Source organism: Clavelina lepadiformis, chromosome 3, assembly GCF_947623445.1.
Source record: "Clavelina lepadiformis chromosome 3, kaClaLepa1.1, whole genome shotgun sequence".
Taxonomy (NCBI): Eukaryota; Metazoa; Chordata; class Ascidiacea; order Aplousobranchia; family Clavelinidae; genus Clavelina; species Clavelina lepadiformis.
Genome location: NC_135242.1, coordinates 25428471 through 25443704, shown reverse-complemented (window position 1 = coordinate 25443704; position 15234 = coordinate 25428471). Strand labels below are relative to the sequence as shown.

General features: G+C 40.4%; 1 protein-coding gene across 2 annotated transcripts; it reads right to left on the bottom strand.

Annotated features, from left to right (window-relative positions):
- Positions 1-163: 163 nt before the first annotated feature.
- LOC143450464 (uncharacterized) lies at positions 164-4911 on the bottom strand. Of its 2 annotated transcripts, XM_076951024.1 has the most exons (6): positions 4742-4911; positions 4347-4498; positions 4042-4177; positions 2818-2859; positions 1144-1289; positions 164-714 (listed from the first exon to the last, which is right to left on the bottom strand). In XM_076951024.1, exons 2-6 carry the CDS (start codon positions 4487-4489, stop codon positions 573-575), a joined length of 609 nt encoding a protein of 202 aa, XP_076807139.1. In that variant the 5' UTR covers positions 4490-4498; positions 4742-4911; the 3' UTR covers positions 164-572. The 2 variants fall into 2 exon arrangements, with proteins under 2 accessions (XP_076807139.1, XP_076807140.1); XM_076951025.1 differs by lacking the exon at positions 2818-2859 and having other exon boundaries at positions 4742-4909.
- Between the last annotated feature and the right edge of the window lie 10323 nt (positions 4912-15234).

Sequence of the window (15234 nt, the reverse complement as noted above, 5' to 3'; positions counted from 1 at the left end):
CAGATTTTGGTTAGCAGCAATCTTAATTTTATCTTTTTTGTTAAGAACTTTAATGTAATATTTAGGCCAGGTTACTAAGGTCGTTCTTATTATTTACCTCTGATTGAAATTTGCCAACTATCATAGCTTCAGTTTGTGAGGCCAAGTTCAGCAGACATAGACATCAAATACAAAATTTATTCCGCGGTCGACTTTCATGAACACACTTTGAAAGTCGTCAAAATTAACACAATGTTGGAACTTAGACACAGCAAAGAAAGTTTGGCTCCATGGATGCCACATAACTGTCGTGACCTGTCTTCTAGGGAAGACGCCATAGTTGTAGCAAAAGTTTGGCAAAACAAGGCAAAATTAAATACTATACCGCTAAATTACACAGAAAAAGTGGAAAGTTTTTACAAAACGTTCTACATAAGGTTTCGAGCGAGCAAGACAAAGCCGCCTTGCTCGCTTAATTATACTAATGTGAAAGGATTCTTAAAAAAATTCACAATTATTGAAGATTTAAGGCAGCAATTGGCACCAAAAAGTGATCGAAGGCCACTGTGATGATTATGACATCATAATGTCCATTACTGCCTGCTTGTGTGACGTGTTGAGGAAGGCGAGTGATGACATCGAATTCGAAGACGGAGATTGTTCTTGGCGATCATTTCCTGCATGTCCCTGCATGTCTTCGCCAGAGCCACCGCGTTCTGGGTTTGTTGGATAAACCTGAAAGGAAACACGGTCGTTACTGTTTCACAGTGGCCGCAATAAACGACAACATTGCTTCACAGTGCCCGTAATAATCGCCAGCACGGAGCTTTTATTGTTAAATATGAAGTTGGAAGTTTTTCTGCTGGTTCTATTATAACCAAAATCACAGAAACAATTCTTGTTCAATGTCGTTCTAAGATTGACGCCTATCAACCTCAATGCCTCAATGGCCTAATTTTGCAGCATTCGTTGCAAATTACCGCTTTTTGAAGCTGCCCTAGCCGGCCTCAGATAAAAATTTAAAATTGGCGGATTTATCCTGGATGGACATAGATCAGAGTTCTGAGATCTGCCCAATTATAACTGATCTTTCTTTTCAGCCACTTATTTTACTTGTCTGACAACCCGCCTGAGCTAATAATGATGTCATAAAGGGTTGGCTACCTTAAATAATCTTTTCCGGCAGGTGGCGTGCTAGGTTGCTCGTTCTGGATGACTTTCATTCTGATTCCTCCAGTAAGTTGGCTCCCATTCAGTTGATCAATGATCTCGGAGTTGATCTCTTGATGGGACGGAGCCGTCGGATAAATCTGGAAGTAAACTTTTGGATCAATCTTTCCGATTATTTGCTCACAATCACTACACTAAGGTATTATTACGCCACAGGAACGTGTTGTTATGTTTGAAGGTCGGGGCATAATCACACTTGACATTGAACCTTCAAGGACTTTGATAAAAACTCTTCAGCCGAAAACCTCTCTGGCTTACTATGACGTCACAAAGTCTGCGTGTTGATACTTATCTGGTGACGTAACGTGATAGTACTGGTCGAAATAGTTTTGCCGGCAAGTTGTCAGTTTTGAGTTCGGTTTGACATCTCGCCCCGACCCTGCCATCACCCAACAACCATCGATCTTTCAGTTTATTTACCAAACTAATTGCAGCCAGTAAGTGACGTCACAGAGATGCGGTTGTTGAAACGCTTGAGGTTTGTGTTGAGTTCAAATATGAAGCGAACAATGCCACTTTATGACACAATAATGGGTACAGTGTTTAGCTCGTTGGACACTTCCTCTTCCCAAATTTCACGCATCAAATAATTAAAATTTACCCCAGCTTTTTATGCGATGACCTCATGCACGACGCTTTATGCTGTCATAACAACTAAAACAAAGGCTTTCTTTTGCGAAGCGTGGAGCTGACGGGTGAGATTGGTGAAGTTTGTTTATTTTTGTTTAACCGAAGAAGCCACAACATTGACGGAAGGTTAAAGCGGTGAGCTTGGCCGCTTCATGTAAGACGCGATTGTGGATTATTTTTGAGATTTTTAAACCAATTTGTCCGATCTCTGGTTTTAAACTGAGACGAACAAATCTTTAATAAAGATTTCTGCTTTATGCAGCGGCTTCTTTCACGTCACAAAGAAACAGTCCCCTGGTTAAAAAATATTTTCAAATACAAACGGTGATGTTCCCTTTACCGAGAATTAATTTTGCGTTTCTTTAATCTTGAAACTGACTTTATTTCAACGATTTTTCGTTGAATTATGACCTCACGATGCCAAAAAGTTTCCTCAAACTTTATTGGATGAAACCCAACCAATCCCGACCCCAGTCCGTGGCAGTGACCTCGTGATTGGCCACACTTCTGCAACGGCGCCTCCTTTTGCATCGACAGATACAAGCGGGTTAGATCGATTGTTTGCGATAATCACGACATTTTGACGTCACGGCCACTTATTGCGTGACATGATAGTGACATTGATGTGGGATGCTTTGTTTCATAACACACAAGTTTACAATCTAAACCAATTATTACGTAAATGCACCGTTGCCATAACAACGCACCCTATCTTGCGATTCAGCGACAAATGTTTGGGGTCTAAACCCAGGGTTCTTGCATGAAGCAAACGCGATAATTAAGTTGTTAACGTGACGTGTTGGCAGATAAGTTTTGCGTCGTCTAATGTCGGTTCATGCATTTAAATGTTTGATGTCACAAACATTTAAGACGTCGATATGCGAAGATTTGAAGCCGGGTGGTCATGTGTGTGCCGCCCATGCAACAAATTGCGCGCGTGACAAGAATCATTAAAATTCAAGTTCAAAATTTTCTAACCTCCGCGCCTCCAGACGGCTCTCCTCTGCCTCCATGGGCTGTCTGCCGAACAAAATTTTAAATTATTTCATTTGAAATTTTGCCAAAGCTCAAGCGCATGCTCGGCTCATGCAGTGCAGTGAGTTCCTTCTCGCTCATGCGTTTTATTGATTAAAGCTAAACTGCGCCCTCACAGCCTAGAACTGAGCTCAAATTTTTTTTTTGGAAATTTTTAATTTTTTCTGCAAAACAACGTTAAATAAGTACAAAAAGCAGAATGCTACGTGATACATTTTGCATATAAATAAATAAAAGATAAAATAACTTAAAAAACACAGTTTGACGACGATGATACAAATATAAATAGTTTTATAGGAACTTTCACAGTTAGCAGCTTTTACGACGACAATCTACATCACAAACAACAAGCACGCGCCGCTTATTACGTCATAATTGGACTCGTTCTGGTCTGTTCTTATAATTATCAATAATTGTCTCTGTAAATGTTGCACTAAAGGTTTGCTCTGTGTTGAAGATGATTATTCCTGAGATTTAAGCGCGGCGCCGGTTCTTCCTGGACCTTACGCTCTTCTGCGCCTTCGATACAATTTCCTCAAAAGCCTATGACGAAATTGGGCGATTTGTTCTTTGTCCTGAAAATAAACGCTCACTTGAGAGGGCCGCGCTTTATGACGTCACAAAAGTGACAAGGTTGCCATCTGATTGTTATTGTTGAAATTATTGTTGAAAACACATAAAATTTACTAAAAGTGGTCAAAAAACTTCGATTGGAATCTCGCTTTTGATCAAGAAATTTACGAAATTTTCGCTGAATTTTATAAAGATTTGTTCAAGGCGCCCGCTAACACTCAAAAGTCTGTTTCTTGACGTGAAGTTATCAAAGACGATTGTGACGTGATAGTAAGTGCTATGATGTTGTGAAGTGTCTTGTGAGAAGCGCGGCCCGGGTCGAGCGTTTATGTCTGTTCTACGAGCACTTTGCATTCTGTTAGTCGCTGACTGGTTAATTTCGACACAAAACTTGCATCTTGTGACCTCACAAAAGCTTGCGTTGTGGTAAAGTGGTTTGCTATTGTGATGCAATAATTGTGAAGCGTGCAGATTAAAAAGCGCAAATACCGCGACATCGCGGTATTTAATGGATCGATGCGAGTTCGCAATCGAAGCTTGTTTATGACCACATAAGCGTATCAAGCAGTTTATCTGTTACATCACAATGCCTACCTCAAGTGAAACAACTTTGCTTGAATCGATTCCCTCGAGCAGGTTGTTGAGTGTGGCGAGCCTCCTGTACGCCGCCATCCTCTTCGCCATCTCCTGCAGAACTCGGATCTCGGCGTGTCGCTTGCGGGCCAGTGTTCTGGAAGAGCATTTGTTGTTATTGTTTATGTCATTTACCTTCCTGCTCAAGATCATCCAAACAGAGACAACCGGTCGAATTTTAACATCGGCTTTCGATTTTTAATTCTGCTACATTAGAAGCGTTCTATTCCGGCAAAGAGACTAAAATTCTCCGATAGAAAAATTACCTTGTATGTTGGGAGATGCGACGCGAATGCAATGGACTTTCTTCTTCCTCCATTGAGCCGGTCGGTCTTGCGTAACAACCAACGACCATTATGACGAAAACAATCACCAAAGATTTTAATAAGAATTGCTGTGTGGAATGCATTCTTTCAATCTAGAAAAATAAAGTTAATTTATTTAACAGGCGACAAAATTATTTCTAGTGCGCGCAGAATTTTACGAAGCATTTTAAGCTGATGGGCAGCATGAGGACCAGTCACGGTATGTTTAGCTCATTACGAAGCGTTAAAACGAACTGAGCCCGAGGCAACACGAGATTTTGTTAAAAATAACACATCCGTGGTTCGATATTTTTGAACTAAATTACGAAATCGGCAAAATCATGAAAAATACTCACGTTTTAAAGATGGAAAATGTTGAGTTGAAAATTGCTGTTGTAGCTTGGTACAAATTGATCAACTTTTCAATCAGCAACAATCAACAAATTTATTTCAATTTTGCTGCAAAAATAATGAAAACAACTAAAAACTTATTCGTTGCAAAATATCTCTCTCAAATCTTAACAATCTCGGATTCTCCAAAGAATTTCATCTCAAACTTCTGATGCTTCTCCACGATATTTCGCTCCTTTTATACCAGTCGCGTGTCGACGAGGAAAAAAGACGAAGCGACGCGGTTTTCGATCTGGGATCTTTTTTCTCACGTTCGCGACGCACATCGATGGATGCAGCAGTGATGTAAGCGCTGCTTCTATTTCGAGCAAATAACCAAAGAGTTGCTTCTAGAATTCGCCTGGCAGTATTGTGACGTGCATGCCAGTTAAAACAAGGCTGTCGGATGATTTATTCATCGCAAATTCGCGCCGGGAAGGTCAAATTCTAAATATTTTGGCCTATTTTGATGTAATCCCCCCCAACTACAGCGGCCACCGCGTTTTATTTTAAATTTTAATCGCCCATTTTGTTCCATATCAAACAATCAAACTGCTTTGTGTCATCATAATGGCTGTTAAACAACACAGACATCAGATAAAGCTCACTTTACACTAATTGGACCGGTCTTATAAGATTCCTGACGTCATACTTATATTGTTACCTCATAAAGTTTCGCGCTTAACAATATGCTGGGATAGAAATAAACGAGCCAGCCTCACATTGTTTCGTCATAAACAAGTTACAAGTTGTCCATCTTTTCATTTGTCGCTGTTTCGCGCGTTCCGCTTCATTGCTCGCAGCTTCCTCGCCCAAAGTAGAATCGAACAAGAAAACAGGAGACCGCGACATAAAATTCATTTGTTGTTACGCAGCAAACACATTGTGACGAAAATAAACGAATTCCTCAGTTTTATGAATGAGATATAAAATTCTAGTTTGATTTGTTTTGAGATGGAACTACACAAACAAGGTCGTTTGTTTTGTCATAATCTGCCCTGTGTGATGACCGCCTGTTACGTGATAATGTTTCGTTATCTATGATACATGTGGCGTTATGGAAGTTTTAAGGGTGGGATCACATCCAACTTGTTTGTTGACCAATTTCATACAAATCTATAGATCGAAGGAGCGGTCTTTCCACGCATCCGATTTAGTACACATTTCGAACTTCGTTTATGACATCATAGAATCATAAATATAAAGACTGTCAGAAAAGTTCATTATTTTCATCCGTAGCTTTGTGGTTGCGAAAGAAGCAGATACCGCTCTGTTCCATCGCCGCTTTCTCAATTTCCGCTCCACTCTATAATTTCATAATCGCGCTTCATTCGCAGACGAAGTCGTTTAGACATTTCACAATATACTTGCTTTAATTTTATTATCCAGTTATTACGAAACAATTGCATCTGTGCCGACGTTTAAAAATATCTCATGCTCCATAATTCTCTTTATAGATTGATTCCGAATACATCATAATCGCTTTTATAACATCACAATGAACTCTTCCCTGATACGCTTTTATTGATGATAACAATCTTGTTCTAAACATCGTTAGCACGTTCACGTTTCGCGGAATGATTCAGTCAATGATGCTGCGATAAACACGACGCGGAAAATCGCGTTTTGGCTCGATTAATCTTTCGATTTTTCATTTTCTCTCATTTCTTGGAAATTATCATGCTCCAGTGAGCCCAGTCGAAACTTGGATTTTGACGTCACAATTAGCAACAGGAGGTATTCCAAAATCTCCCGAGAAACGTTGACTTGAAATTTAGATTTCTTGTGGAGCAAAATATTTTGCAAGATTTCGGTTTTGTTGTTGAGTAGCAACTGAATTGTGACGTAAAAAATGTACTTTATGATGTAAAAGGAATGAAAAATTTTGACACGTCATTAACTACGTCATTGTCTACACGATTCCAAGTTTTTATGGAACGCGGTGGAGCTATATCGGTTGTACCCTCTACGTCACAATCAGCCAATCATGGTTTGTTCTGGAATATTTTTCTATCTTTGAAATTTTCCATTCCATGGCAAGCTCGTAAAATGTGTCTGAGGCAGGGATTTCATCTCTGTCTCCTCTCTGTCTCGAATAACTCAAGGAAATTGTTGCTCCAGACTTTAAATATTTAAATTAGAAAAAACTTTCTAAGCCAATAAATTACTCGGTTGTAATAATCTCGACAGTGACGTAATAATTCAAGCGCCCGACAGTACCTCTCCTCTCCCCCCAATACTTCACCAGGAATTCGATCTTCGTCAAATTTTGTCTGAACATCGCGCGTCCTTAGAACATCACCGACGCTAAATGTCGCGATGAAATTGGTCCCAAGCCGGTCCATTATCGCGTCATCTTGAATTCGACCGCGCCATGCGTGGGGGGTTATATTCGGCGGCGGACAATTTTGTGCCAAAGAATTTCCCTATTTTCGTTGAAATTCATTGAAATTCTGTCCAGGTTCAAGTCTAGATGCGATTTAAATCGACCACGACCAGGCGACCCGCGATTACTTCGATGCAAAGTTTCTCGAACGTGCTAATAATAACAAGCCGTGTTGGTGCAAAGCAATTATTCTTCTTCATTATGACCTCATAATGCGGTATCGATGGGTGGGGGGCAGGTGCCAGATGGCAACATTTCATCTGACGTATTCGAGCTACATCGGAGACGAAAATTGCTTTCAGAGATTCTGAAGAATATTTCCTGAAACCAAATTTGGCGACGTTTAAGATCAGCGTTTAAGTTGAGATGTCGAATGTCATTTATGGCGTCATAATGACATACTGTGCTGGACTCTACGAAAATCAAAAATTCAAACAATTTTGCTCCTCCCCATCTCAATATCTTCTCTATGACAGAACAATAAAAACTTTTGTTAAACAGCAACGAAACGCAAATTTGCGGACACTTTTTAAAAATACCCCAAGTATTTTCGCTCATATTCCATATAAACAATATTCTAGAAACTGAAATTTTTCCAAAACTTTTGGAATTTCATTTGTGTCGTCACAGTTGTGATTGTTGAATTTCAACCATCTCGAATTATTTTGAAAATGTTCGCTTCAGTGAGACTTGACAATGATTCGATTGTGACCTCATAATAGCAACCCAATTCAAAATGACTTCAACCGCTTCGCGATTTCGAAACTTTCCATTGTCAGTTCAACCACAAACATTTTAATCGATGCTGTATCTATGACGTAATTTTTATCGTGGCGGCGACAAAACGGATTGTTTTTAAGAGAATTTCAATTTTTCCCGAAACTAAGTTTTTTGCGTGTCAGGAATTTAAAACATCGGACTTTAAATTAAATTCTGGGGATTTCTTTCCAACTTCCTTCTACGTCATAATTAAAAAGAATGAGCAAGGAAGGAAAGCAATTATGATTCAATAATCGATGTTCGGTGATTTATTAGGATGCTTGAAACGTCAGATAAGTATTAAACAGCAAGCCGGCCACTTCCTATTCTCCACATCATACCGAGCTAATCCGCTCAAATAAACAGACCGACCACAAGTCTAACTTTACCCGTCGCAACGGCCTCCAGAATCGGCCGATTGTTTATCGTCGACTCGGCCACGAGTGCTGTTATTCTGGTATTTGTCGCCTTTGCGAGCGCTCAAGAAAAATTTGCAACGAAAGTTTCCTGAAGTAACCTCGATGACGCGAAATTCTCGAATCAAAGTTTCCAGCATTCGGCTAAATTCATCTGACGTCATTAGTAGCTTCACGCATCACTGAGATTTTTGTGATTTCTATGGATTGGATTATTACAATATCGGAAGGAAATGAGGAAACGATTAGCGTCGAAATATGGATGCAAGCGCGATCAACAAAGATGATTGTGACGAACATGAAGGTGTGAGTCACATTCCACTTCAAATCTTCACGGGGAGGACCGCTCAGTTTGTATAGCAACTCAAATTCTAGATTTCAAGTCGTCACAACTTTTATCACCCCAGCACACCCTTACCGCTTTATGACGTCTTATTTTACCCTCTTTCCTGTTAAAACCCAGCTAGACAATTCTTTTGTGACATCATAAATCTATAATTAGCACACAAGGACAACTGTCTTCCCGCAATGTTTTATCTGGTGACTTACTTGTGACTCATCGTATCTCATGCAAAGAGTCATCTTCGATAACATTTCGATTTTCTATTTTGCAATAATACATCTTGGTTGTGACTTCACAGTGATTGTTGCGTCGCAATTAGTGAGAGAGGATTTCGCTCTGCTTATGCGGATGAAAAACATGTTTATGATGAAACACACTTCAGATTATTTACTTAAAATGTGTTTATGTCGTCATAATGGAAGAAAAACATGAAGTTCGGCGACGACAATTGCACAACGATTCATAATTATCAAACTGGTTTTTGCACGAGAAGCTATTATGACGTAAACATTACATAGAAGTCTCATAAATTTGCGTCCTTGTGACGGAGGGAAAATCCCAGCCGGTCGGTCCGTTCCGCTTGACTGATCCCAAAGCAAATTTTCATTTTTCGAATTTTCTCGGCAAAAAATCATTTTCGACAAATCTTTTGCGTTTACTTATCCGAGGAGAAACACGGCGCGATACATGCGATTATGACGAGACAAAGCAGATTAAATTTACTTAATTTGATTGGAGGATTTGTAACAGATCATATTTCGTCAACGAAGTCCCAGAAATTTGCTCAAGAACCTCCCCCCTAATTTAACCCCGGATGTTAGGGGGCTGTGGGGGGTCGGGTTACCCAAACCCGGGTGCAACCAACCGACCGTGAAAATTATTATTGTTAAACCAAGATAATTCTTCCTGAAGTTGTCAAACAAAAATTAAAATTTCTAGAATGTCTTCAACGATTTAGACTCGGTGATTCAGAGATTGACCGGCACTATTATGATGTAATAATAGGCTCAACCACCTGGAACTCAATTCATGTTTGAAAGGCGCCGGAAACTCAACTGATGTTTATATCTCGTCGCTTTGTGATGTCATAGAAAACATCAACAAAGCTCAACTTTGTGATCAACAAATATTCTTCGGTTGAATTGATTGGTCAGCGGCTCGTTAATCTAAATATGACGTCATACAGCAAGTGTGTTACCTTCCGATGGAAAGATTAGTTTATTCCAGCTCATTCTTTAGAAATAATCATTTGACTAAACTTTGCTCAGAAAAAGAATTTGTCCAGGGACAAGACCTTGGCGGTGAAACTGTCAAGTAGAAAGCAACAATCAAACGTCTGTCCGGGATGATTATGACGAAAAATTGCTATTTTTGCCAACTTTGAAATGCGAAAATACAGAATATTAGACATGTCTCAAAATAGTGTTACGTTTAAAACCTGAAACTGTCAATTTTCCGACAAATCGACCCAAACTGACCCATCTTAACCTTTCAACATTAAAAGACGTCACAGGCTTAAAACAAGGGGCATTTGTTCGGTCATAATGGTTGGAACATGATATGTTTTTATGACTAATGTCACCGCTGTCAAAGTCTCATTCGCGAATGATCGCGTTCAAGTGATAAAGTCTTCAACACTCTACTTTCTTTCGAGTCTGCAGCAATCGACCTTTGTATGACATCACAATGCTAGTTTTGTCTTTTATTTGTTTATGAATCTTTTCTTGGAACATTTTTGTCACAGACGGCGCTGTCAGTGTGAAGGGAACAAAGCCGAGCCCCAATTAAAAATAGACCCAAGAAGGGAGGTTCTGCGCCCCACAAATCACTTTGACAACGTTTTACTCACGACAAAATTCAAATAACGTCGCACACGTCAAACTAATGAACCGTTACAAGCAATAAAAGTGTGACGTGTGTGCATGTCGACTTCCGCATACATCACTGGCGGCATTTTCCCACGGGCGTAATTATTGCATTGTTATGATTGGGAAATGACCGAACTCGATATTTTTGTCAAATGTTGAAGATATTTTGGTGTAAACGCTACAACGGGTTCATTTCCGCGTAAAAGACTTCATTGAAAAGCTGAGACCGGCAGCGGCGATGACAGGCCGCCTCCGACGTATGTAAACTTTTCTTAACATCTTCTGTGTTGTCACAATTACCCCATTGTTGACGAACTAAACCTTCTCACCGGAGCGTAACCAGGGATCACTTTTTCCCGCTCCATTCCATTACAATCGCACAAAATGACCATTTCACTATGACATCATAATGGTCGCGATCAGGTGGGGTGTTTATAAGCGTGTTGGGTCAGATAGGGGTGTGTTTGTTTACCCATTTTTTGTTTTGGGTCTAATTATAGGTTTAAATTGTCGTCGCAGATGTTGATTGATCCTCCACTCCCCAACGCGATACGTGGAAGCGGGGAGCGGTCCTTTCCGGGAAGTCCTTCATTCCACCAATGCTCATCCTTTCTACAAACTTTCGCGATAAATCGTGCGCGGAGTCACGTCTCTCCACCGTGGAAGGTCAAGTCCAACATCGTGATTCTGTGCCGCGTCATCTGCCGGTTGTCATGGATACGGTGGAATAATTAAGTTCGATATTTTAATTTCAATGTTGAACCAATTGCGTGCATCGACCTTCCCTTCAAAAGCATTTGGGGATAAAAATGGACTTTTAAAGACCTCTGACGTCATCAGTCGATATTTTATTGTTCATTTAACTCATTTCTCGGTGATGATGAGAAAACTTTTGTTCTCGGTGTTCCCATCATCATGGGCGGCGACGTGTGTGGTTTCAAGATGACAATCTTTATTGTGACGTGACAATGTTTTGCCATCGATTAAAATTCAAGTGCTTCTTGATAGACCCGTAAATCGAAATTTCTCAAACCGCAGAAGACGTTTTCCGCAATCATCGAATTGCACCTGCCCAGCCGCACAACTCCGCTCAACGTACAAGGCTTTTTGTTCAAGTGGAACTTATTTTCAACGTTTGATTAAGTCACGTTTATCAGAATACATCATCACTGTGGAATAACGTTGCTGTAAAACGCCACCACATCCGAATTTATGCGATTGATTGTGTGCAGTGGTAGTGGCGGCATTGAATTTTTGCGTCATTTATCGCTGGGAAGTTTCCATTTGGGCAACCGGCAGCTTCTGAATTGACCCATTCATAATGCGGCTTGTGTAGAGCGACCTTGCAATAAATTCTGGACCACAACCTGCATAAAACACAGGTTGTCACCGTTCCAAGCAGATTGTTATTTCGCTTCTTTGTCACGTCTCCACACACAGACGCCCGGTCTAGAATTATTTGATTGTCAAGCGCGCCTCAGAGCGTTAAATCAGTTCCTGGTAGTTGTGCGGGTCGGGAAATTTAAAGATAAAATCGGATTTGATCAAAGTTGCCGAGAAATAGAGCTCGTGTCTGCATCAACAAGATTAAATGATTCATTCTTACATAAAAATCCATTCGTAAACAATGACGACTTTAAGTAAACATGAATCGAACGCGCCACCTAGTGGACATCATCACCAACTTACAATCGATAAATTTAAAACTCACAGCAAATAAGTTTAAAGATAAAGCAGCGAAGTTTGTCAACTCGCGAAATAAAACATCAATAAAGAATAAAGATAATAATTGTGCGATCACAATCTAAAATGTGATTGAGAATTGCAGAAAAAATGCTTCAGCGTTGTGACGTATACTGCGGCAAAACTGCATGAGCTTGAGGTGCAAGGGCCTCAGTTCAGTTTTCTCTCGAATGTTATCGTGTTCAGGCTTCCAGCTTAACAATAAGCCCACTTCACATTTGGACGAGTTTCAACTGCCTAGCCGTGGCCTTTGCTGACTCGGTCGCGCCACAAACGCATGACTCATTCTAACCACCAACCACAACATGTTACGTAATCACCCCGCTACTTGAAAGGATGTTTTCAACGATTCTTCTGCAAACCTGCAAACCTGGGTCTTTGTAAAAGAAGAACGCGACCCGACCTTATCAGGTGAAAGCGTTTTAATTGATTTGCGAACAATGGACCGCCACGTTCCCCGCGCTTAGACGCGATCAGGTCAATGCACAAAAGGAATGTTTCCAATTTAATGTAACAATGCTTGATTGTGTTCCGTTCGATGTTTGTTTGTTTGTTGTAAAAAGTCACGGAAATAGCGCGAAGTTGGTCGCGTTGAAAGGACGTGACCTCAAGAAATCTCATCTTTGATAACAAAATGATTCATCCTCATTCGAATTGATTATAAACGAGTTAATTTGCTTCTTCATCGGGCAGGAGAAGACAAAATAGCAAAAAAAATCAGATTGAAATTGATGAAAAATTTCAGGTTTCGCTCTTTCATGGAAGGATGACGGGATCTAAGCTTCAACGAGTTGATATATTTGGAAGCACACCAACAGCAGTGATTGAGTCGAATGAAACGTTTTGATTATCTGCGTCTGGGCAAATTGTTTCCTCCCAAATCAGCAAATTCGCCGCCAACCTTCGACTTCATTCGCAGAGAAATGTTTCTCAGGAAAATAATTTGGGCAAAATGCATTTTTTAAACCGATCAGGAACTTTCTGGGGCGCATCTAATGCGGTGACGCACAAGTCGACATTTCAGTAAAAAATCTTCCGAAAATTATCTTGTGTTTGTCTTATTCGCTGAATTTACTTCGGTAGATTTCAGCCGGAGAGAAAAATCTCAAGTTCGTCCGCAAACCGGTCCCACCCACAACGTGACCGCTCCGCCCACTTGAGCTTTCCTTCCCGTCACCCGCACACAAACAAACACCTTTGTTACGTCGCGAAAAGTCTTAAACACACAGTTTTAGAATTTTGCAGAAATGACATTTTTAGCAGTGACGTAATCGTTCGACTGCAAGTGGCTGCAGCGGCTGGTGCGCAATATCAAGACTCTTCATTCTGAGTTTCTTGTGCGAATTTTTTGACGTCGTGGTCGGTGAAGCGTGAAAATCACTCAAGCGGAAAATGACGGGATGAGTCGAAGATTAAGTTGGACTCATATTGGCTGGAACGTTTCATAAACTTACTGTATATGCTGCTCAGGTGAGGCAGAAATCTTCTCAAACTTTTACAACACGGAAGGAAGTGGCTCTTGTCACCATTCTTACATCACAATGCATCTGCTATGATTCACAATTTACATTGTGACGTCATTGTATAAGGCGTGAAGATCGTTTGTATCATTGTCAAGAAACAGATCAACTCGAAAAAGCACCTTCTTGTTTGCCAATAATGCGACCACAATCCGGCATTATGTGACTAATCCACGTCATAGCCGGCATGTGGTCAGGTCAGAGGATGTGATGAAGTTTAATGAGTCCTCATCGACCAACGACTGATCCAGAAAAATATGTAAGAAAATGAGAAAGTCAACGAACGCTTTGTCGTCGTCGAACTTTTATGAAACAGTTTTTGGAAAAACGCGCCACCAGGTAGTGATAGTTGTTAAACTTGATTCGATTGTCATTCTCACAACCTAGATGCAAAGGAAATTTGTGACGTCATAACCGAACTTTGTGTAATCGTTTTTTTCAATAATCGCCCATGTTGGATCTTTTTCGACCCCTCATCGCAATTACGTCATCTTTCATAAGTTGCTTGATCTTGGCTTAAGAGTGACCGCTGGTTTTGTGCAAGTTATTGGTGCAAGTTGTTTGTGGCGACTTAACCAAAGAGATAACTCGAAGGCAATCTCTTCAATTATGACGAAACAAGATCAATCGTCACAATGACATTGGTCCACACTGGTCGATGCCGCGGTTCGTCGCGAACTAGACGAAATGTCCTGCGCACTTTGGCTACAAATTACTCCGCGCTACAAATGAAGTAAGAACCGGTTAAAAGTTAAACCCAGCTTCATGTCATCTGCGTTCGTCTCATGAGAGAATATTCTAGAAGTATTCCTGTCTATTTAGGTCACTTCTAGGTGGAGTTATGTGAAGAGGGTCAAGTCTGGAGAATGCTCTACAGTTAAGTTCTAAATTACATCTGCAACTGTATCACCTATTGGCCTTCTATGGCCTTGTTTGTTCTTTTAACCTGGAAAGTCTGGTCGCGTATTCAATTATAGTCGTGGAAGCAGAAAATAAGCAGATAAACAGCGACACGAGTGGCAGAGAGTGCTAATGTAGCTGATGTCTATTTTAATCAGCAGTCTCCTCGCCATAATGGTTGAACGGTGATCGGCGCAAGCACCTGGGTGGCACCAACCAATCAAATAGTTTCTTAAAACTTCAAGGAAGGATGAATTTAAGAATTATCCTGTTTTAAAGCTCGTGTTGATTGGAATTGCACATAACGAGCTGTATTGAATTTTGCATATCGCGCGAATATCGCAAAATTGAAATCTGAATTTGATAACCTGGTCAGAACACTCTTCGCTGGTGTTGACGCTTTCTATGGTTTATTATCTTCAAGTTCAAACACTTTGAAAGCTGTCGTTTTTATGCAATATATTTTAATGATGATTGATCGCCAGATATGAACAATTCAACCGCAAACTGAACACGCACTTACG

What these genes read in the sequence shown, in the direction of transcription:
- LOC143450464 (XM_076951024.1), bottom strand. Translation starts at nt 4,489, where the DNA reads ATGCATTCCACACAGCAATTCTTATTAAAATCTTTGGTGATTGTTTTC. An exon ending in GCAAAGTTGTTTCACTTGAG is followed by an intron (nt 2,860 to 4,041) that starts GTAGGCATTGTG and finishes TTTGTTCGGCAG; the next exon opens with ACAGCCCATGGAGGCAGAGG. An exon ending in AGCCGTCTGGAGGCGCGGAG is followed by an intron (nt 1,290 to 2,817) that starts GTTAGAAAATTT and finishes GTTTACTTCCAG; the next exon opens with ATTTATCCGACGGCTCCGTC.